This window comes from Gavia stellata, chromosome 21 (assembly GCF_030936135.1).
Source record: "Gavia stellata isolate bGavSte3 chromosome 21, bGavSte3.hap2, whole genome shotgun sequence".
NCBI classification, from domain to species: Eukaryota; Metazoa; Chordata; class Aves; order Gaviiformes; family Gaviidae; genus Gavia; species Gavia stellata.
This window is the reverse complement of record NC_082614.1, coordinates 9,969,172-9,994,462: the sequence shown is the minus strand read 5'-3', so window position 1 is coordinate 9,994,462 and position 25,291 is coordinate 9,969,172. Positions and strand designations below refer to the sequence as shown.

The following is a 25,291-nucleotide window of genomic DNA, read 5'->3' as shown; positions in this document are numbered from 1 at the left end:
TGTCTCCAGTCTTGTGCCAGCAGAAGTGTCTATATGGCTATGGAATGTACCTGGCTTAAAAAAATTTTTTTGCTACATCAAACTCAACCAGGATTTGTTCCCCTCTTCAGTTTGCTGTGCAATGACAAAAATAGTTGTGCCAATAGAAGGAGAGGATCTTGCAGAAGGAAATGAATGAGCAGCTCGGGCAGATTGGGACTGTTTTTTTTTTTTAGTGCTGGTATGCTTTCACTAGTTGAAAGTGACTATGAAACTGAGTTGCTAGAGCAAGCTGAGAAGAGGGGCAGGGAACTACTGCTTTTTCTAATTCCCTCTGGAGTTCTAACACACTTTACAAGCTGCTTATGAAAATACAAATATATGTTATTTTACTCCCACAGCCACCAACAGCAAAAATGCATGCGATTATTGAACGAACTGCAAACTTTGTCTGCAAGCAGGGAGCACAGTTTGAGATTATGCTAAAAGCCAAGCAAGCACGCAACTCCCAGTTTGACTTCTTGCGATTTGATCACTACCTCAATCCCTACTACAAATTCATTCAGAAGGCTATGAAAGAGGGACGATACGCTGCTCCTTCTGAAAATAAAGCGGACGAGAAAAAACGTAAGTTGTTGTTTGTTAAATGGATGGCTTCAGATGTGAATCATTGAAACATCCACTGGTCTTTTTTCGTAAATTAGCTGCATCTTTTTGGTGCGTTGCAATGGCAGTGCTGTTATCCTGCAGCTGAGATTGATGTGATGATTCAAAATTTTGCTTAAATTGGAGGAGCTTTTTAAAAGAGAAGATTGTTTTGGGAAACTCTTAGATACAAGAGCTGCTATCATCTTAGAGCTTTTAGAAACACTTGTATAGCTCTAGTCCAACAGAAAGTTGGTCTGTGCACTTAGGTTTTAGTTTTACTGATGGCTAGCAGTATTTTCTTGTATCTGTTTTTGTGAATAAGCAGATTTATGAAAACGGTTGTTTCTTAAGAACAGTTGCTTGTCCTATGCTGTCTTTCTCTCCCAATACAAATCCATAGCAAACTCAAATAAAAATTCAGACATTGCTTTTATGTAGACTCGAGAGTCAAATCTGAGGAAGAAGATGATGACGACGATGATGATGATGGAAATTATCTCCATCCGAGTCTCTTTGCATCTAAAAAATGCAGTAGGCTTGAAGAGCTCATGAAGGTACTTGACCCTATTTAAATTACTTTCTGCCTTGTAAAACATCTGATTCTTGGGCACAAAAATGCTAGTATGCAGGCGTTAAGATCTTTTGTTAACAAAGATTTTATTTTTTTTTCCCCAGACTGTGTCTTAGTAATTTAAGTCTGTTTTGGTAAACTTGCAAGTTACCTTTTCTCTAGTACATAAATTGTTATTTTTCCATTTGTAAGGAATTATATTTCTATTTTTGATGCCCTCTGGTATTGAGGGCATCACTCAAGGATTTATCCCATAGAACCTGTATCGAAGCTGAAAAGATTAAGATACTTAATGCCTTCTGTATATAAGCTGGGAGAGAATGTTTTCTTTTTAGATTTTAGTAGATGAAATGTTGACATGAAGAAATAGTTTCAGTGAATAATATATCAGCAGAATTTACTACTTACTAAATGTAAATTTTGCTGGATGTGTTTGTTATTTTGATTTTCTGAGTTTGATCAGTGATGGAATAATGAAAATGACAGATGGTTGTACACATTTGAGGCTTTCAGAGGAATGACAGTGGTGCTCTCTGGTATTTAGACAAGTCAGGTTCTGTGTCTTATCCCAGCCTTGTAATACCCATTTTTTGTATGTCACGGATTTCTGTTCACATTGAATTAAAGTATCATTTTGTTTTGTTTTCCACTAATTTTCAAAAAGACGTTGATTCTGACGTGAGAGCTACAAAACCAGTAACTTCAGTGTTTGGACAATATTACTGATGCCTATTAACTTAGATAAATTTGCTTTCCAAATTAGGTTGATGATATCATGCTTTAAATATGTACTTCAAATTTTAATCTTTTTTTCTATTCTCAAAATTATTTTAAGCCTTTGAAGGTAGTAGACCCTGATCATCCGCTTGCAGCACTGGTGCGCAAAGCGCAATCAGATAATAACTCATCTACACCACAGACAACAGATGGTGCAGCTGTACAGACATCACAAGCAGAATATTCTTCTGATTGTAAGTGCATTGTGATTAGGCAGCTGGTAGTGTGTCTTGATGAATTGTATGTGGATGCTGGTGGGAGGAAAATACGTTAGCTTCATACTTGATCATTTGTAACAGATATTTATTCTTTTTTAATCTCTTGACTCTTTGAAGGTGCATTCTTCCACTGAGTATCTGTCAAACTGTTAGCTGTTTATGAAAAACAGAAATGGGTTGGAGGGGGTGGGGAGGTGGGAGGCCAAGTCTTCAGTCTGTGAGTGTGGTTAGCACAGTACCCTTAATGTTTGGGGTTTTTTTTTTACATAACTTCCATCAGTTTCTACTAATGAAGCTTAATGAATGCCTTCACTGTTGAATATAAAACTGTCCTATAAAGCAATTCATGAGATTCCCATTAAAATAAAGCTTACTGTATTAAGCAAAATGCAGATGATAAATCTGCTTTGAACAGTTTTGCTGGAGTGTCTAACACTAAGAAAAATCTGCAACGGTAAAATCATGTAAATTGAAGGATCCCACTGAAGTGATAAAACCAGGTTTTAGTATAGTATTCTGTTCTAAAGTTGGAAGTAGTTTACAGTAAATAAATAAGTTTTATTATACAGTCAATTCTTATAATTTTTCATTATTTTACCTTTTATTCTGTGTGCTGGTGCAGTGTAGAAAATAAAATTCAGGAATATGCAAGATTCAAAGTTAAAAATTGATGTTTTAGATTATATTTCTCATTACAATATCTGAGAGGGAGTAGTAACTTTTAAGTTCCACAGTTATAAGAGGCCATTCTGTATTCTATTTTTTTTTTTTCTTGAAAGAACAACAAAAGCAGTGATATATTTAAATTATAAGTGAGCAGTGTGGAAAGTTGTGTGCTCAAATGCTTTTTCTATGCCTGATATTGAAATACCAAGATTTTCTCCTATTTCCAAATTATTATTATTAAATTTTTAATTTTAGATTTTTCTTGAACCATTTCAGATAAATGTAAATACTGTCCTGTATATAACCTCTTTTAAGAATCAACTTTGCTATGAAATTTTTAGCAACATTATCTTAACTTCTCTGGATGTGTCTGGTTTCCATTATCTTTGAAGCTGCTTAATACAGGCTTTGTATAAAGCTCCTGCAAATCTTGTGAATTCTGATACTCAAAAAGGTGAAGTCAAACTTACTTAATGTGCCTCTAATTCTTTTCAGAATTCTGAAAGTGCTTGATTCCTTAAATATAGAAATGTAACTTATTCTTTCCTTTATGGGACTTAACATTTGATGCTACTGAGATATAAGAAAATTTATATTGCAGCCTTTCACTACAGTAGGGTTTCATGATGATATAAATTCATAGGTAGTGTTACTTGATAGTGGTGGTGGTGATGATGGAGTTCTTGGTTTTTTTAGTAATGTTGTTGTTCAGACCTCCCCAAATGATTACAGACATGTTATATGGAGAGGAACATGCATGGAAGAAATTTTTACTGAAAACAGTACCTTAAGAGAACCTTAATAAAACTGAAATAAGATTTCTGTGAACAAATTGAAAATTGCTGGTTGTTTCAAGAAAGACTAAAATCAGAATAAGTATCTCTGTAGAATAATGCTCATCAGTTTTCTGATTACTTTCATGTCAGGCTTGAATCTGAATGTATGTGATGCAAACTGGCAGATTATAATTTAGTAGCAACACAAGTTAAGTTTGCAACTCCTCTCCCTGCCTTTAAAACTTAGCAGATCTTTATTCTTCTCTCCTTAGAGATAACTTATTCTTTGAAGAAAGGAAATACTGCCACACAGGAATGTTTATGAAACATTTAAGAGGATAATTCATTATAATTTAATGCATCGATTAAACTTTGCTTCCAGAAATGTGAACTCTTACTGTAAATCCTTTGAAATATTTTACCTGAATAATTTGTTTATACATCTTTTTGCAGAAAATCTTTAGATTTACAAGAAGTGAGTGCCATTTGAAAGTGTTAAGCTAATTAAAGCATTATAAAATACTGTCCTTAAAGAAAGAAAGCAAGCCATAAGCCTTTGCACTCTAAAGAAAGAAATGTTTCAAGTCGGAGAAGCCTCTAGTGTGGAAAACTTGCTCAAATCAGTTGTTCATTGTATTGGTGTTAAATTGCAAAACCTGTCTACTTTTTGAGGTTTCAGTAAGTGAGTGTGTGTGTATATATATAGCAATATAGTGATTTAATGTATATATAGTGATACTACTGGTTTAATTTCTCCATGTTAATTTTAAATATATGTGCATTTCTTTCTTAATGCATACATTAACTGGGTTAAACTGCCAGGGGTGAATTAGATTAGGAAGAATGATTTTATATTAGGTCATTCTTTAATAGGCCTTCTCTGGTTCACTTCTTTATTCATACCTATTTGGCTTCCCACTGACCTTCAGTACGTTCTGATTCTGTCTCTTAATCTACATATTTCTTATTCATCCTAGGTGCATTAATATGAGCATTCTTTTTTTCCTTTGTTTTTTTCCCCACAAAAAATTAGATACCATTTCATAGTGTGTTGTGTGAATCTGGATTCTCAGTGTGTTTGTACTGATGCAATAATGGTTTGTTGTTTTTTTTTTTTTTATTGGGTGTTTTTCTTCTAACTAGAACATTGTTCTTAAATATGTTTCTTTATAGCAACTGTGGCAGCCATGTATTATAGTTACTATATGCTACCTGACGGAACCTATTGCCTCGCGCCTCCACCTCCGGGAATAGATGTTGCCACCTACTACAATGCGTTGCCTGCAGGGGTGACTGTATCAAGCACTACAGGGGTAGCAACAGTACCACCACCCCCCGGTACTACACCTCCACCTCCCCCAGACACAACCGATAGCAGCAGTGGGTTGACTTCTACCACAACATCTACAAGGTACCACCTATAGATTTGCTTGTTGGTTGGAGGGATCTCTTTCCTTCACTTCAGTATGAAGTATTTAGTAAGGGTTCTATTATTGGTGATTCCTCAGTAACATTCGCTTGTATTTATACAGCTTTGATCACCTCCACTTTGGTCTTTGATATTGTATGTGGTTATCGTTACTCAGCTACTGTGAAGGGTTTGCGTTATTTTAACTGCATAATGAACCCAGAGAGCAAACCTCTATGTAATGTTTTTTGTTAAAACAAGAGTCTGAAAGGTATTTATGTTCTATTTATAAAAACGATGTACTTTTTGATGTTTTCAGCGCAATTGCTCCAGTGGTTGCCATTATACCTCCACCCCCAGATATCCAACCTGTTATTGATAAGCTAGCTGAGTATGTTGCTAGGAATGGGATAAAATTTGAAACCAGTGTTCGTGCCAAGAATGATATCAGGTAAGAGAAAATGTTATTTTAACTTCTGTTTTTAAAGTTGATGTTTTAATTTTTAAATATATTACCAGGACACGCGGGTCTCAAGAAGAGATGTACTATCTTTTTTTTTTTTTCCAATTGAAATTCAAGGACCTACTTAAAGGTAATGCCAAAGCATTATTGCCCAAATCCTCAAAACAACCAACCTAACAAAAGTGTCTCTAGAAAGCATGCTCTGAATGTATACCCTCTGGAAGTTTAGGCATAAGTTACAGTGCTTCCAAACATCAAATAGTGTTCCATCTGCTGGAGAAAATCAGATGGCAAAGGATTGTTGGTATTTACTATGTTCATGTGCATTTTCACATATTTGGTTTTCTTTAACAGATTTGAGTTCCTGCAACCGTGGCACCAGTATAATGCTTATTATGAATTTAAAAAACAGTTCTTCCTTCAAAAAGAGAGCAGTGACAACTGTCAGGTACATGTGTGTTTGTATATACATATATTAAAAATACAATATAAGTGAGAAAAGGACTTGTTTATCTGTTTTGTTACCATGAGATATTTTAAAAATGGAACTCTCTGAATTATGGAGAAATTGTTCAGCAAAGGATGTGAATGCTTTTTTTTTGTTGCTTTTTAGTTTTCTATAGCATTTAAATAAAGATATGTGAGGTGGTGTGATACTTAGTTCTTGCTTTTTAGTATAAGCAGCCGCTCAGTGTGGTTGTAATATAAAATGGCAACCTGAAAATGTTCTGACTTTCTATACAAGGGAGTATATGCTTTGTGGCGGTTTAGAGCTTTGTAGGACTGGGATTAGTGTTGTGTTGTCAGAAAGGTTAGGTATAGCTTTTTAACCGCCATACCTTCTCATATGCCTCATGGTTCTTTGTAGAACAGTAGCACAGTAGCTAAACTAATTTTCTGAGGGAGGTTTTGTTAAAGAAGAGTCCTGTCATGATTGACTGAAACATTATTGGAGCTTCAAAATCTCACATCAGTTTCCTACTTGCTTTGCTTCTTCTAGTCCATGTTATTAGAAGATTATACCCATCCTTGTTTTAAACTATTCTCATGTTAGCTAATCTCATTAGATTGTTCTCTTACTGAAAAGAAAATTGCAAATAGTATCAGAAATACATTATCTGATGTTAACTTTTCATGGGAAAGAGCTATTTTTTTTTTAGGCCCTATGTCATTTGTCATCTCAAGGCTTAGATTGGGCAGCCTTAAACTGAAGAAGGTAGGCCTGTGGGTAAACTCCTCAAAATCGCTTTGTGGAAAATGACGGAATTCAATACTAGTTGCTGTTTGAAACACTTGTGTCTAATATTTTGTTTTAATAGTGAAAAATGTTTTGAAAGCACTATTTTTAAAAATAAACTGTGGTAAATATGATCTTATTCAGTTGATAAATTACATGCAAAATTGTCCTGTACCACAATGCTGACTGTTATTCTAGTATTTCATATTTGCAAACCGGTGGGTTGAATTCATAATATGTACATAATTAATAAGGACTTGATAACATTTATTTTGGGGGGAAATTTTACACTAACTGAAGTGTAATAATAAAGGATTCATTTGAACTGTTCAAATGAGTGCAGCTAAGAAGCAAGCAGAAACTGGTTTAAGTCCCTTGAGGTTATGTGTAGCAATGCATGTTTTCCTACTGCATGGTTTTGTAGATAATGCCATTCTCTTTAATTTTTTAGAATAATGATTTCAATATTATCTTTATGCTTTAGTAATGTACATATAGGCAACTAATGCAATTGATTGTTCTCCTTTTGGCCATTAGAGTTAATAAGAAATTGTACTACTGGCTTCAGTAAATACAGGATGAAGTCCTTGATTTCCTTGTGGTTTTCCCCTCCGAGGATTTTCAGAAATTAGTTCTGTTGGTCAGGGAATGGCTGCAGGGAGCAATGAAAGGATTTCTTCAATACCTGATATTTCAACATTAAGTATACTTAACAGCAGCCAGTGGAAAGCAACCAAACTATTTATTGAGAGAGGTTCATTTAAATGTTAAATTACTTAATGTCATCCCCTGATTCACCATGTAAATATTTTTAATGTTCTACAGTAACCATCTTAAATTTTATACTGTGAGTTTAGAGGTATTCTTGAATGATTCGGTCATGTAATAGTAGAACCAGTAATTCTTTACTCTTGAAAATCTCAGCACATCTGTACTGTATCAATTTAAGGCCACAAAAAACATTGGTAGGCCCAATGTTCTTCAGCAAAATGTTGGACCAAATCAAACACGTTAACCTGTGTTGATCCCTGTAAAACTTCATTTTGTAAAGAAGGTATCATGCAATTGTACATTAGGAAAAAATGCCATAAGCTTTCATTCTGTCGCTGTGAATTAACTTTAATGGATTTTGTCCTGGACCCTGGAGATCAAGACCTAAAAGAATGTACTTTGGAAAAAAAAGTGCATGTTCTTAGGGTCTAATTTGAAAAACATAATTTTCAAAACAGTTGTTGGTGAAAGCGTACCAGCTGAAGAACATTTTCTTCGCTGTAAAATAACACATTCTTATTGTATGTCTGTAGTTTTTGCAGCCTGTGGGTTTACATGAAGCAGTACATTATTTATAAGAAGCAGACTTTTGGTCATGAGTGCTTATTGATGTAAAATTAGCTGTTATGTGATTAGCTGATAACGTGATTTTTTTAAATGGCTGGCAAAATTGCAACTCCACAGATACTGCATTAATTCTTTCATGAGCTACTCAGTTAGTAAGCTTGCACATTTCTTTTGAAAAGGGAGTATCTTCATCTGAAGATGTTCCAGCAGATACTGCCGGTGATACACCAAGTGAGACTCAATTTGCGGATGAACATGCACCTGAAGATGCATCTGAGCCAAGTGCTAAAGGAGTTCCAGGAACTAAAAAGGATGTTCCTCCTTCTAAAACTGTCAGTGATGGTAAATTGGTGAAAGGTATGTTGGCATGATTTGTTGGGCGTGAAAATACTAAAGGCAGGGGGAGAGACAGGGCGAAAGCAGAGGAAAGAGTTTCAACATGCAGAAAATATTTTCACTGGAAGCATCAAAAAAGGACTGAAGTAAGTAATTTTATTGCTTTCATATTTCTCTCTTATCAGACTATCAGGTATTTATGGTCTGACAGAATACATTGTTTTATTTCGGTTTTGTGCAAAGTTGAAGGCTTTCATCAGTGACCCCAGCAGAATCTTATTTTTGTCATTTAAAACTTGACAGTTACAAGCTCTGTGCAAGAAAGAAGTTATTCCTTCTGGATAAAAGCAGTAGTCTTATTTGAAAGCATACATATGGAGGAAGTATGCTAGGCTTATTACTCAGTTGCTTAGTCTTCCCGTGTTGGACATTAGTCATGCTGGAAAAAAAGATCCTTTTCATGTCTAAGTGGAATGTTTTTCCTCTTGCAGTCATAGCAGCAGAGGGACAAAATGGGAGGATCTCATGGAAGCCAGCCCAACAAAGTCGGCTAACCCACTGTTAGTGTCCTGAGTTGGAAAAGCGAATGTTTATACCTGGGAACTGATTTCCTGGCCTATCGGGAAAAGAGATCTTGAAATTTCTTCCGTTCAGTAAAAACTAGAAACTTAAATCTTTTAAGTAGAACTGAAAGCCACTGGGGGAAAAAAAAACCACAAAACGTTCCCATGCCTGGGTACTGCCTTCCTGCCACTTCAGTGGCTTTCTTAATTGCTGATAAGTTTATCAAGTCCCTGTGGTCCCTTGGAATTCTTCTTTTTTCTTGCTCCTCACTACAATTTCTTTCCCTCCACGGGCTGCAAGCTCCAAGCTCTTTGCATGGTTGTCTGGCTGTCCATACTCTGCAGTTTCTTCTTTGGGCACATTGAGTAGCTTCCCCAGGGAAGGAGCAATCTTCCCTGTCTTCAAAGATGCCTTATTAAGAGAATGTAATATGCAACAGAAAATTATATTGTTTCTTGTTGTTATGTTATTAATAAATGGCAAACTGGAGCCCGTGCTTTAATAATAATAATCTGCTCAAATTTAGATGATGGAATGTAACCAATGAGTCATTTCATGACAATCCTGTTCGTATAAACTTATTTTCATTTCCTCTAATATGTTACAAATCCCACTTTCTTGTAAGCTAAATACAGTAGCTGGCTGCAAGACAGACATAACATGCACATTAGATTTTTCTTCTGCCTCTGAGGGAGTAAAATACCATTTTAGGATTTGTTTTGTCCTATGAAGAAGTTGGAAAATCACTATTATAATATCTCTTCTCTTGGAATTCTTTAGTTCTTTACTTCTGAGCCTATTTCCTTACCTCAGAATTACAAGATGCAAAGCTTGTATTTTATAATATTTTTATTTTATATTTTAAAATCATGTATGTAATTTAATTATAGTATTTAAATTTTCCTAACTGAAATCTTATAGAATATATATGCAAAAGGCATCCTGAGAAAGCAAATATTGCAGGAGACCATGTGGTAGTAGGTTGCTTTGCTTGAGACATGTGAGAAATTCCATTCTTTATTCTTAGAAGTTGCATTTTGGATAAATGGTTTAGAGATTAATTCTGTATTTTTTTTTTCAGAAAATGGTTCTCAAAACACATTCCAAGGAAGGTTCTGTGAGGCAAAAGGATTAGTTCAGACTTAAATGTAGTTATTTTTGAAGATCCGTTAATACAACCTAGCTTGAAATGATCCACAATTTCCTTTTTATTGTGGTATTCCATGTTTTTTACAGGCGTTCTTTTTCCTTTGAATGTGCTGGCACAAGTGTGTTGTGCTGTCCTTTTGTGTTGGAGTAGTAGGGTCTGCTTGATAGGAATAGTTGACCACCAGTCTTGCTACAGCAAGACTAGCTATGACATTTGGGGAGAAGTACTTAGTTTTTGCATTTATATCTCCTGTAATGAAATGTTGTTAATGTCCCAAAGTAACTAATTTTCATATAGATGGAAATAAGTCTTTAAATACAGTTCTGTCAGCCTGCCAAATGCTATTGTTGTGCAAACCATCGATTTAGTGTAAAGGAAACATAAGGGGCCATATCATACTGTAGTGTGTTAGATAGGAGCCTGAGCACAGAGCGTTTTCATCTTAAGCCTGGAAGAATAGATTGTTCATTTGGGAAAAGAAGTACTGAAACTAACATACATTTGCCACAGAATATAAAATGATTTATCTCATCTCAGGAAATGTAATTCCTGAGATGATTTAGACTACCTTTGTTTTTCCCTGCTGCTACTGAAGTATTAGAAAAAGACTTTGAGGTAGATTTTTACAGGGCAAATGAAGTTTCCAACATTTGTTAAAAAAAGAACGAAAAAAAAGATTGTGTTGTCCTTTTCCCCAAAATAATTAGCATCATGTAAGGATGATACAAGTCTCTTTTTTTTTTTTTGTGTAGTCTGCATGAGTAATGGATAAAGTCGAGAAATTCAACCTGCTTTCTACTGTATATAGTCTAATGATGTGTAAAATCTTACCCATTCATTCACAGCATCGTTTGCTCCAATAAGCTTTGCAATCAAGGCCAAAGAAAATGACCTTCTTCCTTTGGAGAAAAACCGTGTTAAATTAGATGATGACAGTGATGAGGAGGAAGAAGAGGGCAAGGAAGGCCAAGAGAATGCTAATAATGCTTCAAACCATACTCCAGCTGTTACCACTCCTTGTACTGCTGCTGAAGAGAAAAAACCTCAACTTACACAGGAGGAGTTGGAAGCTAAGCAAGGTATCCCATGTTATGCTGAAAACAAAATCAAAAATTGAGTTGTTCAGGCAAACTACAAAACTGTCATGTGAATAAGTACGGCATTTTAGGTATTTTGAATCTTCACTATGTCATGTTAACAGGAATCAGAATTCTTTTCTTTTCCCACAGTTTCCTGCTTATTATTAAGAATTAAATCTTACTGGTTTCTCAGCTAAAATCAAACTTGTAACACACTGGAGCTGAGTACTTTGCCCTAATGCATGATCTTTCTGGATTTTTATTTTTTCCATTACAACCTCCTTGTAAAACACTAAACTTCTATTTTCCAGATTGCATTAACAGAGCCCAGGAAAAGGCATGTCCACTTCTCATTTTCTTCAGACAACAATGAAAAAAAAAAAAAATAGCTTGAAGCTATTTTTCAGTTATATAGCACTCCCATATAGACTAATATCACCTTGTTGATGTTTTGTTACTCTTACAATGCATAGCCATTAAGTCTTTGTATGGGTTTTTCCTGTTACTGTGTTTATATATGTAAGGGCAGAAGGGTATGCTGTGTGAATTTGAATGAAATGATCTTTCAAAGGGATCAAATTTCCCCCATTCCTCCCCAAGACTGTTTCACAGCAGAGATTGTTTAATAAAGTGGAGATGCTGTCAGTGTTTACCAGCTTAAAAACTTAATATTTCTCTTACAACTATGAGTATGCCACAGGAATTTAATTTTTCATTTTCAGAATGGTTTTTTTGCTCCTAAGTAGCAGACCCTTTCTAAACTTCAGTAGCACGGAGTATGCTATGGTGATAACATATCTAAAGCAAATATGAAATATTTTGTATGATAATAAAGACTAAGTGTAAAACATGTTTGGAAAAAGTTGTGTTGGAAAAACTGCAGTTGAACAAAAAACCAGTTGTCTTGTACATGCACAGAACACAAAAGTGGAAGTGTAAGATGAAAAAGGTTAGACAAAATATCCTTTAGGTGCATAGTTAAATAAATCGGCCTATTCTCTTTCTGTAATCACATAACAATAACTGTTGGTTATAACAATAACTGTTGGTTGTAACAATGGTGAAACAGTTTCTGAAAATTTCTGGAGTGGCCCTTTGTGTAAACATTTTAAGATGTATGTAAATAGGGCTGGAAAATGTAAAGATCAGATCTGTGGAAAGAGCAAAATGGAGAGTTTGCATCACTTTAACAAGTATAAGAAAAAGCTTCTGAGTTTACAGTGCTACTTTTTTAGATAGTTGTAAATAGAAAAGGACAAATATCCTGAATTTTCAGTATTGGATTTTCATGTAATTTTCTTTAAGCTTAAAAATTTTTATTTCACCTATACTGCTTTTCATCAAGCAAATGATATATCTATGAATTAAGATGCTTGGAATTTCGTAATTTCAAGCTGATATGTCCTTATTATGTCTCTGAATGGATGTATTAGAAAGGTTTGAGAATGGTTGGAGGGACTGTTTGGTTGTTTGTGTTGGCGGGGTGGTATGTGTGTTTGTTTCAAGGAAACCTAAGTTCCCCAAGCATGACTCACTCTAACTTTTAGGCTTAATTGTCTTTCTCAGCAAAACAGAAACTAGAGGATAGATTAGCAGCTGCAGCAAGAGAGAAGCTTGCACAGGCCTCCAAAGAATCAAAAGAAAAGCAGCTACAAGCAGAGCGTAAAAGGAAAGCTGCACTGTTCTTGCAGACCCTGAAAAACCCTCTGGCAGAGGCAGAAACTGAGAAAATTGAAGAGAATTCCTTCAATAATGAGGTAAGCAGAAAATAAATTTCTTTTTATCATAAAGCTAGCAGAAAACTTACCTATAGAGTATGAATCTGACAGTATGTTATGAAGTTGACTGAAGAGCTGGAAGCTTTTCTAAATGGGGAGAAATTTGAATTTTAAACACTGTTAGTCTTTTTCAGTTATCTTACATATGTCTCTCATCTGTCATTAAAGAACTCATAGAGAAATATGATGCATAATTCAGAGGTCAGTTAGCCAGTTACAGAAAGGAAAATGAGCTTGCAAGTTTAACTCTGTACTAGTGGTCCATGAATTAGAATGCTTACCTTTTCAAGAGTACTTGGGTATCCATTGTGATATTTACTTATTTAATGTGTATTTTGCTTTTAGTAGACATCTTGAAGTTCAGAAACAATTCACAGGCAACTGAGCTTACTTTAAGACTTACTTTGCAACTCTTCTACTGGGTTTTGTTGTTTGATTTTTATTAATTTAACTGGCATGAAACTGAGACGAATAGTTAGTGAATTGATCTATGTGTTTTAAGGTTTCTAGCTGGGACATCCTTAATCAAGAAGACAGATACATAGGTGGGAGAAAACTAGGTTGCTCTTCATCATCTTTGTGTTAGTTGAGTATTTCATGTAAAGTCCTTAAAAGCTTAGAATGTTAGGATGTTTTTCCCTCTCTTTTAGGCCCAAGTTTAGTATGGGAGTTATAAAAGATTTTGGTTTATTATAAGGATATGATTTTTAAAATAAAGCTAAATTTACAGCTAGTGGCAGAAAATTCAAACAAATATATGTATGCATGTTATTCACTGGGCATAGTCAATGAAGAGTCAAAAAACTCATTGAAATGATTGAGGGGGCTAACTATTCTGCTAGCTGTCTTCCAGAGAACTGGAAGACACACAGGCACACTGCCTGTGCCTACTTGATCATGAAATGACATATTTCATTGGGTTTGTTCAGCAGAATCTCTTGTTTTGGAGAGTAGAAGCAAGTATCTTTCTGTAGCAAATCGATTTGGAGTGTTAGTATTCCTGCATTTCTTCAAAGAACAATTTTTGATAGTTGCATTAGAAATTTGAACCCTCTGCTGCTTTTCTAGAAAACTACTAGGAAATAGTCATGTGGCACACTGCTTTCCATCTCTCTTCTGCCTTGTAATTCTCTTGTCCATTTGTACCCATTTTCATTGTTTGGATAGTCAACCACAATAGATAATACTAGGGTAATATCTGTTTGAGGACTTTCAGAAGCTCTGTTTTGAGTAGGTCATCATGATATTGCACTCTTAGGCCAAGTCTAAGAGTAACGTGGATATTGATGATGACTTAATATTAGATTTTAGGAACACAATAAAATTGCTGATAAGTTCCCTTGCCATTTGGCTGTTTGGACAGTTGCTTCCAAAGGAAATGAAAAACTAATTTCTCATAGCCGTACGTTGGATTACTAGAATTTATCACAAAGGAGAAAGAGGATTTATCATGCAGAAGTAACGGCTAACCAGTTAGTTGGCATTATCTCCTGCAGCAAACAGAACTATTACTAGTCAGTCTGTTGATGAGTAGTTATGATAAAAATATCTCTTCTAGAAATCAGTTTTATAAGGCTTAGAATTTTGAGTAAGCAAGATTAAAGAGGAATCTTAGGCCAAAAGACTTTAGTCATGAAACTTCAGTAATGAAATATAAAACCAATTCTAAAAACCTGTATTGATCAAAGCCACACATTAGCTTTTTTCCTACTAATAAACAAAAAACGCTGTTTAAATTAGCTAAGAAATAATGTGTTTCACATAAACCCTTTCTGATTTCAATAAACTAACTACAATTTTAAAATCCTAAATGAGGGATTTGAATTTATTATATAAGAAAATCCTTCAAGTATTGATTTGTTCATGCATCATAGCACTGTCCTGAAGCTTTTCTCTCTATCTGCAGGTTTTGCCAGCAAAGCTGTGTTCTCTGTGGAAGAGTCACTTTCCCAATTACATTGTGTATTTTCCATTTAAGTTCCTAATTGCTTAACTTCATCCACAGAGGAGAATAGGCTATTTTTGTACTTCGTTTCTGTTCTTTCTTTTATCTTTTCCCCTTGTTCCAGCTTTTTCACTGAGCCACTCTCTCTTTCTGCCAGTATAGTGCTTGTCCTAGCTTAGGAAGTGATAATTTTACTTCCAGGAGTGTCTCTTACTTTTATTCAGCCTAAGCATCATTTTATCATAAACACATCGCAGTCCAGTGTGATCTGATGCATTCATGCTAAAAGACAGGGGAGTCTGTGTTTCCAGCACCTGTACAGACACCTCCAACAAGTCCAGACAATCTCTTTTCTTAATGGAAGAAAAACTGTCAAAATCCATTTTCAACAAAGTCACCTTAGACTTACGTCTTCACTGCAATAGCTGTAAACAGCTGTGGGGAAAAAGTAGGAATGGGATTTGGTGTAGACTATGTAGTTTTCTGAAACTTAACCTAAATAGGGCCAGAAACTTACACAGCTTGGGGTATTGTTGCAGGATCCTTCATAAGCCAGATTGAAGGTCCTGTGTTTGTCTACATACGCTGCAGTCAGACCTTTCGTGCACATTGCAAATACAAATATTGTTAGGAAGTAGAACCTCAGTTTCCTGGTTTTGGAATTATATTGCTTCCAGAAAAGCCAATAAATCACTGTTGGTTGCACTAATCAAACAAAACTTCATTTCTGGATACTGATAGAAAATCTCAGATATTGATTGTGACAGACTGGTTACAAGAATGAATGACATGGCTTTCCATCTATTCCTTTCCCACAGAAAGAATTCCAGTACCTAACAAGTAATTCATTGCTCAGTTCTTGTTTTTTCCAAATAGATGTTCCCAGAGAACAGACAGTTGAAAGAGACATACCTGCAGTTTAGGTGATCCATATCAGCATAGAGTAGCAGATATGTGAATTGAGTGTGGTCACATCCCAAAAGAGATCTTGTTTGGGATGCTTATTGCTACTGCTGCCGAATTTTCCCTGACTGGCAGAAGTGTTCAGTACTTTTTTCCAGTTATACATTGAAGAGTGAATGCGAAGACAATGACAATGCAAAACTCCCCAGACTTGCAGTTCTGTTCTCCTTCTCAAGGGGATTTGTCAAGGACATAGATACTTTTAAGCTAAGGTTCTTTTGATATTTTTCTTTAAGAGAATGTCTGAAATAACCAGTAACTCTTCAGTGACAGCTGACTCTCTTTCAGAAGAGCAGATGAGTGTCCTCACTCACATCTGAACTTACTGAAGTCCTAAGCTGAATTTACTAAAAAGCAAGTGAACTTTTCAACAAAAAATGCACCCTAATCCCACTTCTCAGTAAATTTCCTTGCTAAAAACTTCTTTTTCCTTCTCCCACATATGTATAGTTTCAGAGGAGACATCTCTTTTTCTCACACAAAAAAATTCCATATATTTAAGAATTTTAAAGCAACCAGTTTCACTGCTTCTACCCAATGAAACGGTTTGGAGATGCTTTCTTTATAGAAGTGTTTATTTAGAATTTCAAATATATATGTAAATGTTACTGATGTGGCCTTGCTTTTTGAAATTAAATTGACTTTTGTATTGGGAATGATAGTACTGTATTAATGAACAGTCTAAAATGCCATCCTGTCTTTGGAAATAATACTCCTCCTAAGTGTAGTTTGCTTATTGACACGCTTCTATATGTTTATATAGATATATACATATAGATTTTTGCATATAAAAGTTTATTTTGAAATGTGAATATTTTTCAAGCTGTTTTCTTTCCATTTGCCCTGTTTGAAAAAGCTTCCATCTACATTTGTTCCAATGCGTAATCTGCCTTTTGCTCTACTTGCCTGGTTTGCCTATTCATAGCAGCCTATTTGATTCAAAAAATTTCATTGGGAAAAGATAAGTGAAATCATATTGCGGATTTGCTAACCTCTGTTGTATATACACTGAGAATCCAGTAAGCTGCATTGTGCTGTCTAAATCAGCTTATAAATAAATACATAGCACAGAGGGGGTTTTAAGCTTTTTTTAGTCATGTTTTAGAAACAAAAAGATGCATTTAAATACACCGATTGCAAAAGTAACAAGTAACTACAGTGGCTGTAATTTAAAAAAAAAAAAGTCTTTAAAAAAAGTCAGGAGAGAGATATGTAAAATTAGTTTTATAGTTTGGTCAGTGGAACTAATTGGGGAAATTTCAGAAAACAAAGAAAAAAAATTAAAATATTTAAGTCCACCAAAAATGTCACTTAACGTACTACATCTCCCTTTTTGGGGGAAGGAGCATCCAATGAGGAGTCCAGGAAACAAAGTCTCATATGCAGTGGTCATAGAGTTAATGTAGTGGAGTGATTTTTGTAGCTTAAAATGTGTCTCAAAAAACGGAATAATGACAGATGTATAATAAGGCATGAAGAAGAGTTGAGAATGTCCATGAGATGCATAATTCCCATGAGATTGCCCCTGCCTAATAGCTGTAGAGAAACTAGTAATGCTATTGATGTGTATACACAGTGTACATTTGTGCTGAAAACATTCTTAAAACACTGTGTAGAAATGCATTAAACGAGCAAAGCTTTTTTGACCTCTGTCAGACTTTCCTGATTTGTAGTATTTCTTGAAAGAAATGCTGGTACTGAATATATATTATACCTTTGAACAAAACTGATTCCACTAACTGCACATAAAGGACAGTCAATACCACAGACCATAGCTCTTTTGGCTTCAGGTGAATCTTAAAAAATAGTCAGATCTACTTTTTCCATAGCCGAATTGTTTCTTCGACATGGTTTCCTGTTTTTCCTTAAAGTTAAATCAAGTAAGAGGAACAAAAGGCTGAAAAACAAGCTTGAGCAATGAAGCAGCGCAGCTTTTCACAAATGGCTCCTCACCATTCTTGTGTGCATTACAACAGTACAGTTATGCATGACATTTCCTCAAACTAGTACTTGGAAAACATGTAGCTTGTCTCAGTTTCCAAAAGTGATCAGCTTACGGTAACATTGTAGCTAGTGAAGTCTTTGCCCTTTTTCAGGACGGGGTAAACAGTAACTGGGTAGCATCTCACTTCTTGTGTTTACATATATAATTCACATAGACACTTTTGTAATAAGAAAATCAGGCGAGCTGGCACATCTGTCTGGTAGTGTTTCAGTAAGGAGAAAGCTATCATTCTGCAACAGGCATAGGTTCTTTGGCCTGCAATAGCAAACAACCTGTAGTTTTAAAAACTGCAGTTCTTCTAGATATGCAGAGCTGGAGTACGCCAGGTTATCTGGAGTGTTGTGTTGAAGTGCCTTTTTATTTTTAAACAAATAAGGTGTTTCATGATCTGAAATGCAAACCTTCTACCAAAATCATTAAAATTAATTTAAATTTTAAAAATTAAGATGACATTTATATATAAGTAAAATAAAGGCTAGTTGTGCATGTTCATATATATGTATGTTTAACAAAACCTGAATTAAGTAGATTAGACATTGGGAGAGCTTATGTTAAGATGGTATGTTTGGTTTGTTTTGTTTCACTCCCTCCCGCTCCCCTGCAGTTTATTAAATCAAATACGCTGGTTATTGGCACAAGTTGAATTCTGAATACAAGCATCACTGTTGGTAGTAGGCCTTGGTACAGTACACTTGGTATAGTACGCCTGTAACATTTTTGCCACCTTTTTCAGAGGTTAAAATGTTGTTTGTCTGCCAATGTTCCAGTTCAAAATAGTTGATTATCCCTGACCGTGTCCATCTGAGCGGCGTTGTTCTTAGGTGCATCTGGGAGCAAAAGGTTGAAAAAGAGAAAGGAAAAGAATCTGTTATGGAGCCGTGGTTCTCCATCTGTGTGCAGCCAAGCCGCACAGAAGAAAATTGGCATGGTTCAGTGTATTGCCGGTGAATGCTTGCTTAATGTTTTTGTTAACAGTGGTTAATAACGGTATCAGGTTATAGGAGTCTTGCAGAGGAAAATCTAAGCTGCCAAACCATTGCTTCCAGCAAAAAGTTTTGGTAAATGTAATTTGTGTAGGTAAAGTCCTCTCCCTGCTGTCCCTGTCAAAGGAAGGCCTGCAAACCTGCATTCTTGGTAATTTAATTGATAAAGCGTCTCCCAGAATCTGCTGGTGTTGGTAATACCTGACAAAAATAGGAGAAGGGGCCAGCGTTGGTGGCTGGCTAGACAAGGCACAATGTATTTGACTTTTTCAAAGAAGTTACTTGATGAAGTGACAGGTGCTCTGCAAGTGTGGTACAGTCCGATTTTTGTCTGCAGGGCATGATTTAAATAATAGTGTGTCTGATGAGTTTCTAATACAGATTATTCTGCTAATCTCTCATATTTTATCCTATGTCAGAAATGCTTTAGGGGTGATAGTACTTTGATATGCATGTAAAACACAGTTGGTTATACCCAAACTGGTACCTGTATAAACCTTAGTATCTGATTTAAACAAGGAGAGAAATCCATGATCATAATGCTGCAAAAACAGACAAGCACATGATTTGAAAGTAACTATTTTAATGGCTTGTCCCAAATGTCATCTGCCATTGTGCTCTGAATATAAAGATTCTATAGCACAAAGCAAAACTTAACTTCTTTTGGCTCTTTCATCTTCCCTGTTTTGAAGCCTGTTTTATCATTTGTGTCTTTAGATGGCTTGTCCTTACTTTTGTCCTGTATGTAACAATTCTTTTTTTTCCTGTGGAAAGTAGTCTGTTTATCAGTGAAATAGAAGTTTGCCATGTTTAAAAATATGCTATTCAAGTTTTGCCAAGTATAACAGGGTTATCAACAACTGTAGATAGTGTATGTCTTTCACACTTAACTGCTGTAGTTGATCCTGCTTTTTTTAGCAATGGACTGCAGATACTACTGCATGCCTCTTTGGAATAATAATGTATAACATAATTTTATGTTTGCATATTTTCTTAATGTTAATTTGTAAGCAAAATGTAGTAGTCTAATGAATACCATCCAAGAATTCAGGGCCATTCATTTCTTACTTTACTTTTTTTTTTCAGAATATAGGTATCTGTATTTTCTGTTTAGCATGGAAGGGGGGTGTTTTGGTTTTTTTTGTTTGTGAATTTCCCTTATTTGCCTTTTCAAAGAGACAGATAAAAACATAAAACAAAATGTCACATACTAATGTAGCATTTGGGGGGTGGATAGCTTGCTGGCATTTGGAACTTTTTTTATTGCAAGAACCCTACTATCAAAAACTACATGAGTTGTAATTCCTCATACTGTAAATACTTTAATTAATATTTAATAGGGGGAAAAAAGCTAAATATCAGGAACTGCCATCTTAATTGGTAGGTGAGGGAGCTAAGCATGTTCTATGCCTTGATTTTTATTCTTCAGAGTACTCAAAATACAAAGCCATATTGATCCATGCAACAGACTCATAACCACTAATTTCTTTACAGTTGGCCCTTCAAAATTGAGAATGCAAAATTCTGTCTGTTTTTGAAGAACTTAACGCTGTCAGTGTACTGTTAATAGCTACATTTCAGTGCAGCAGCTAAACCCTGATGAAACTGTTGAGTCTTTGAGTACTGAGTATTTAACTTGTTCTATAGGAACTTAATCCATTGGAAATGTTTTTTATCACTTCTATTTAATCATTTTGGGCCAATTTATTGAGACTAGGACTGACAAACTCTTCTAAAAACAGTAACCGCTTGCTTTGATGCACAGAGCAATCATACACTTCCATTGTTGGTAGACAGTTGCTTATTAATTCTCAGTCAAGGAATGCTTCACCATAAGGTTTGGGGAACCTGCGGTAAAAAAGGTACAGTGGTAGAAAAGAATCTGGAGAATTTTCAGATTTTAATGAAGTAAAAGAATTGTTGATTTAACTCTTACAGTTCTGACATTCTTCACTCTTTCCAATTTTGATCTAACACAGGATTCAAATTACTGCAAAATTCAGCTATTCAGAACAGAAGAAATGTTAGCCAGTTGTAAAAGTGCTAGTAACGTTATTGATAATGTTCTTTACCTGTTCATTGTGTTTGTACCAGGAACAATGCTGATGTTTTGGTATGTTGCAGTAAGCACCTTTTGGTTCGCTTCTAATGTTGGCTTTATGTATTGATTAAGTAGTGTAACCCCAGAATAACTAATGTGTGTTCTGGTCTTATGAATACTGCAAATATGCAAATGTCTTGTGATGAACTGAAGTGCTCATTACTGTTCTCATGTAGCTATAAATTCTTCCTGATACAGAGCTCTTTCCTAACTCATTCCTACTAAACAAGAGTTGTTGAATCATCTTTGTTTTCCAAAAATGTATCTCTGAAACAATTTTTTACCAAGTGTTTACTGTAGGAAGCGTTATTTTAGTAGGATTTGCTTCAGTCATGCAAATAAAATGCTGAAGAACAACTCTGCCAGTGAAACTGTCTGACAACTGTAGCGTTTGATAAGGGCCAAAAAATGCACTGTTACCTAAAATGGACAAAGAAGTGAGATTCAGTGAATACCAGCTGGATGTTTGCAGGGTAACAACTTAGAAGAGCTCTCAAAAAATTTAAATCTCTCATCCCTTGAGATGCATAATAAAATTCATCAGGTAACCAGTTTGTTGCCATGCTTTCCAAAACTGTGTTCTACTGCCCTGCAGATTTGCGAAATCTTGGTCAGTAAAACAGAGTGTTTCTGCCTTTTGGAAATGTTTAGTAATCTCCCAGTATCTGTGTTTGCTTTGATCCACTCCACACACCACCACCACCACCCGCGCCCCCCCCCACCCCACCCCACCCCCCCCCGCATTTGTGCCTCCAATTTTAGTTCCTATTACCTTCGTTTGCCGGGATCAGCTTTCACTAGTAAAAACACAAATGACTGACAGCTGCTTCTGTTTGCCAGACAATAAGACAGTTTACTTTTTTCCAAATATTTTTATTCAGCAGCATTATTTATACACTGAGAAATTTTCTTTGTGGCCTGGCAACTTGCTGGCATTAAGCTCTTTCACTGAGCTCTATGCTCCGATGGTGAATCAGGTCATTTTGCTGGTGATGAGGAAATCAGCACATTTGTTCACAGTTGATTGTGCCGTTGTGACCTGGCAACTATCATCTGAGCTCCTGGTTGCCGTGGTGTATTGTGTAGGTTTGGACAGGTAGGTGACTTCTCCCTCTGCGTTAGCTGTTGTCTTGCACTCCAGAACTTGCATATTCACATGGGGGTAGCTACAGTTTACTTCTGTGTGGCTTTCCAAACATGATTCATTAGTAACCTGAAGCAGTGGTGTCTGAATTTACAGCCAGCCAACCTGTAGCTGTGCTTTTCTCGGAGATATCTGGACAGTGCTGTCACTCTTTAGCGTAAGCATCCTGAAAGTCAAGGAAAGCCCACGTTTTCAGCATCTGATGATTTTGGTGGATACCTAGGGGTGCTTAGCGTTGTGGGGTTCTTCGTTCTGACTGCTGAGAGAATCTCTACATGTGAGCTAAAAATAAATGTGTCATTCATTTATTAACTTCCTTTTTGGTAGTGGTATGATAGCTTGTGTTTTATGTGACCAAATGAACTTGGGCACTGAAAACGGTTGTTTTTTTTCTTCCCTCTCTTTTTTCCCTCTTAACTCTACTTCGCCTACAGCTATTTTGTTTCAGGCTATTAGAGGTGTCTACTTCAAGGCAAACTGGTCTATTACATATTCAGTAGGGTTCAAGGCGAAGACTAAGATACCATATAAAGGGATGAATAACATTGTCAAGGAACAAAAGTCAGCTGCGGTGGTCTCAGGAAACTGAAGTTTGGGGATTGGGTGTCTGCAATTACACGTGGATTGTGAAGTTAGTGAAATTGGAAATGGGCCTCTGGTAAACCAGTCACTCAAATGATCATGCGGTAAAATGTTTATAAACCTTGAAGCAAACTACTTCAGTACTGCTTTATTGCTATTTTTGTAAATACTGTGATAGCAGTTATCAGTTAAAGTTCAGAAAAGTGTCATGGCTCTCTAACTTGAAGCAAAGCTGGATTTCCGATTATTCAAATGTGGTCAATTAATGCCTTGACACATTCACAGTAGGAGAAAGGTAAAAAGAAGGGAAAAGATCACCTGTTTCTAATTTGGTTACTTCAGGTTTTAATGTATTACTTTTTATTCTGATCACGGTAAGCATCCTTGTATTAAACGGTGAAAGTGTGAGACGAGGTGGAGCAGAAATTATGACAGAGGCAAACTGATTTCTCCAGTTGTCTTGAAATGGCAGCTGTGGGAATGACAGGCTTTGAAACAAGGAGCATATCTATAGTGCCTGACTTGAATTGTTCTAAACAAGGTATTGAGCAGAATTCTCTCAGGTACAAACTGATAATTTAAAAACTTCTTGGAGTATGGTACGTTTTGCTTAACTGACTGCAGTCAGAATTACTTACTGAGCATGAATTGTGCATAGACCTGTTCTCTCTTTGAGATTAATAATTTTTGTGATCATTCCAGTATTTTATGTGCAAAACATTTATTTCACAAAGTACAGAAGTAATTTCTATTGGCACTAATTCATTTCACTGTTTTCTTTCAGGCTGTAATCTAAACAGCACAGTTCAAGGGTGAAAATGACACTAAAACTTAACTTTGAATGTCAGTAGTTCCTAATTGTATTTTCAGATTTATCCTTTTTTAAATAAAAGGGATAAATAGATGGAAAGATATCTGATAGTACCCATTTTTTAGAACACATTTCTTCTAACAACTAAAGATGAAAACTTCAAACTATGTCCTAGTTAAGCTGACAGTCTTAGCGTGCATATCCCAACTTGCATATGTATCTTTGGGGAACTGTATAGGCCTCTGTTAATTGCTACTAGATGCGTGTTTTTGAAGATGTCAGCCTTACTTACGCGTGCTTTACGTAATACCAATGCAGCACTGTGAGGTTTTAAAGCATTCATGGGAGGTTAGACTGTTAACAACTACTTTCTTAAGATGGATGTATTTCTCACACATTTTCATGGGTAAAAAAATGTAAGGTGATTGTTAGTTATTTTCCTTGCTGTTGTTATCCAGCATTTCTGAAAAAAAACCTATATTGTATATTGGCAAGACTACCAAGCAGGGTATCTTAAGTTTCTTTGCCAGAATGTGCACGTATGTGGCATGCACAGGAGTAGCTGTAGCCCTCTGCTTAGTATAAAGGCCTAGAGATGCTTACATGTTTTCCACACTTACAGGCCTTCCTCAACTTAAAAATTTGCATGCAACTTTGAAAACTGAATACTGTTCTTTGTTTACCTTTGATTTCAGAGTGTGACTAGTATACCATGTCCTGTGACTGCAGTCAGAACTTTACCCACCTTAGAAGTTAAACAAGCAGAAAGGCCTTCAAGCAAAAGCAAAGATCCTCCTAGGGATGAAGAAAAAGAAAAGAAAAGAAAAAAACACAAGAAAAGATCTCGGACAAGATCTCGATCACCATTCAAGTATCATTCATCATCTAAGTCCAGATCTAGATCACATTCAAAAGCAAAGCACTCACTTCCCACTGCCTATAGAACTGTCAGGCATTCAAGGTGGGTTTGGAAACCAAACATACTCTTTAGAGTTCTGTGTGGGCTAACACTTAAAACATTTTTGCACTTCTTCCATTATATAAGCGTCTTCGTACCCATTACAAGGGGTGTAGTCACCTTGAAGACAGTAAATAAATATCATCAAATGTGGAAGGTCTTTTGAAAATAGTTTTAATGAAATAATCATTAATTTCTAATTACATAGTGCAAAATTTGTACCAGTAAATGCTTTTTCACTCTGGTCTGAAATACCTGGCGGTAATATGTACGAATGTGATTATAGCAGGAAGAGAACTTACTAATAAGTCTGTGGCTGTTGCTGGAGACAACAGACAAGATAAGAAATAGAGGTAGAGAACTGTGTGTTTGAACAGCAAAGCTCAGAAGGAAAGAAAGCAGTTAGGTAGCATGTGAAAAAATATGATGGATGAATGGCAGGAGAAGATACAACAGGAATCCAAGAAGGTTGAAAACAGTTGACAAGGAAGGGAGACCACAGAAGAATGTAGCCCAGTGCAGTTAGCTCTGTATTTAATCACCAATGAAGTTAAATTCACTATATTAATTATCCAGCTATAAGATGATACATATTCTGTTATGCTAATATTGTTAAATACATCCAAGACATTTGGGTCTAAACATCTTTAAAATTTCCTTTCTGTAAAATTTGTCATATCTGAATGCCCTGCCACATAGGAGTTGTTGTGGTGAGTCAGAAGGGCTTATTCTTGAGGTTGCATTCTCTGGATCGTGCTACAGAACAGTGTTTAAGTAACTTGTAGTTCAAATGAATTGTGCATATAAATAC

The 25,291-nt window shown here is 35.7% G+C and overlaps 1 protein-coding gene across 3 annotated transcripts in view; it reads left to right on the top strand.

The window, feature by feature from the left end:
* SFSWAP (splicing factor SWAP) overlaps positions 1 to 25,291 on the top strand; it is a 49,944-nt gene that overhangs the window by 10,575 nt on the left and 14,078 nt on the right. For all 3 annotated transcript variants that reach the window (XM_059827659.1, XM_059827658.1, XM_059827660.1), the window contains 10 exons: positions 381 to 606; positions 1,066 to 1,181; positions 2,034 to 2,169; positions 4,809 to 5,046; positions 5,363 to 5,494; positions 5,861 to 5,954; positions 8,261 to 8,438; positions 10,977 to 11,210; positions 12,777 to 12,967; positions 24,218 to 24,483. In XM_059827659.1, the coding sequence (XP_059683642.1) occupies positions 381 to 606; positions 1,066 to 1,181; positions 2,034 to 2,169; positions 4,809 to 5,046; positions 5,363 to 5,494; positions 5,861 to 5,954; positions 8,261 to 8,438; positions 10,977 to 11,210; positions 12,777 to 12,967; positions 24,218 to 24,483 (1,811 nt within the window). The remainder of the gene's footprint in view (positions 1 to 380; positions 607 to 1,065; positions 1,182 to 2,033; positions 2,170 to 4,808; positions 5,047 to 5,362; positions 5,495 to 5,860; positions 5,955 to 8,260; positions 8,439 to 10,976; positions 11,211 to 12,776; positions 12,968 to 24,217; positions 24,484 to 25,291) is intronic.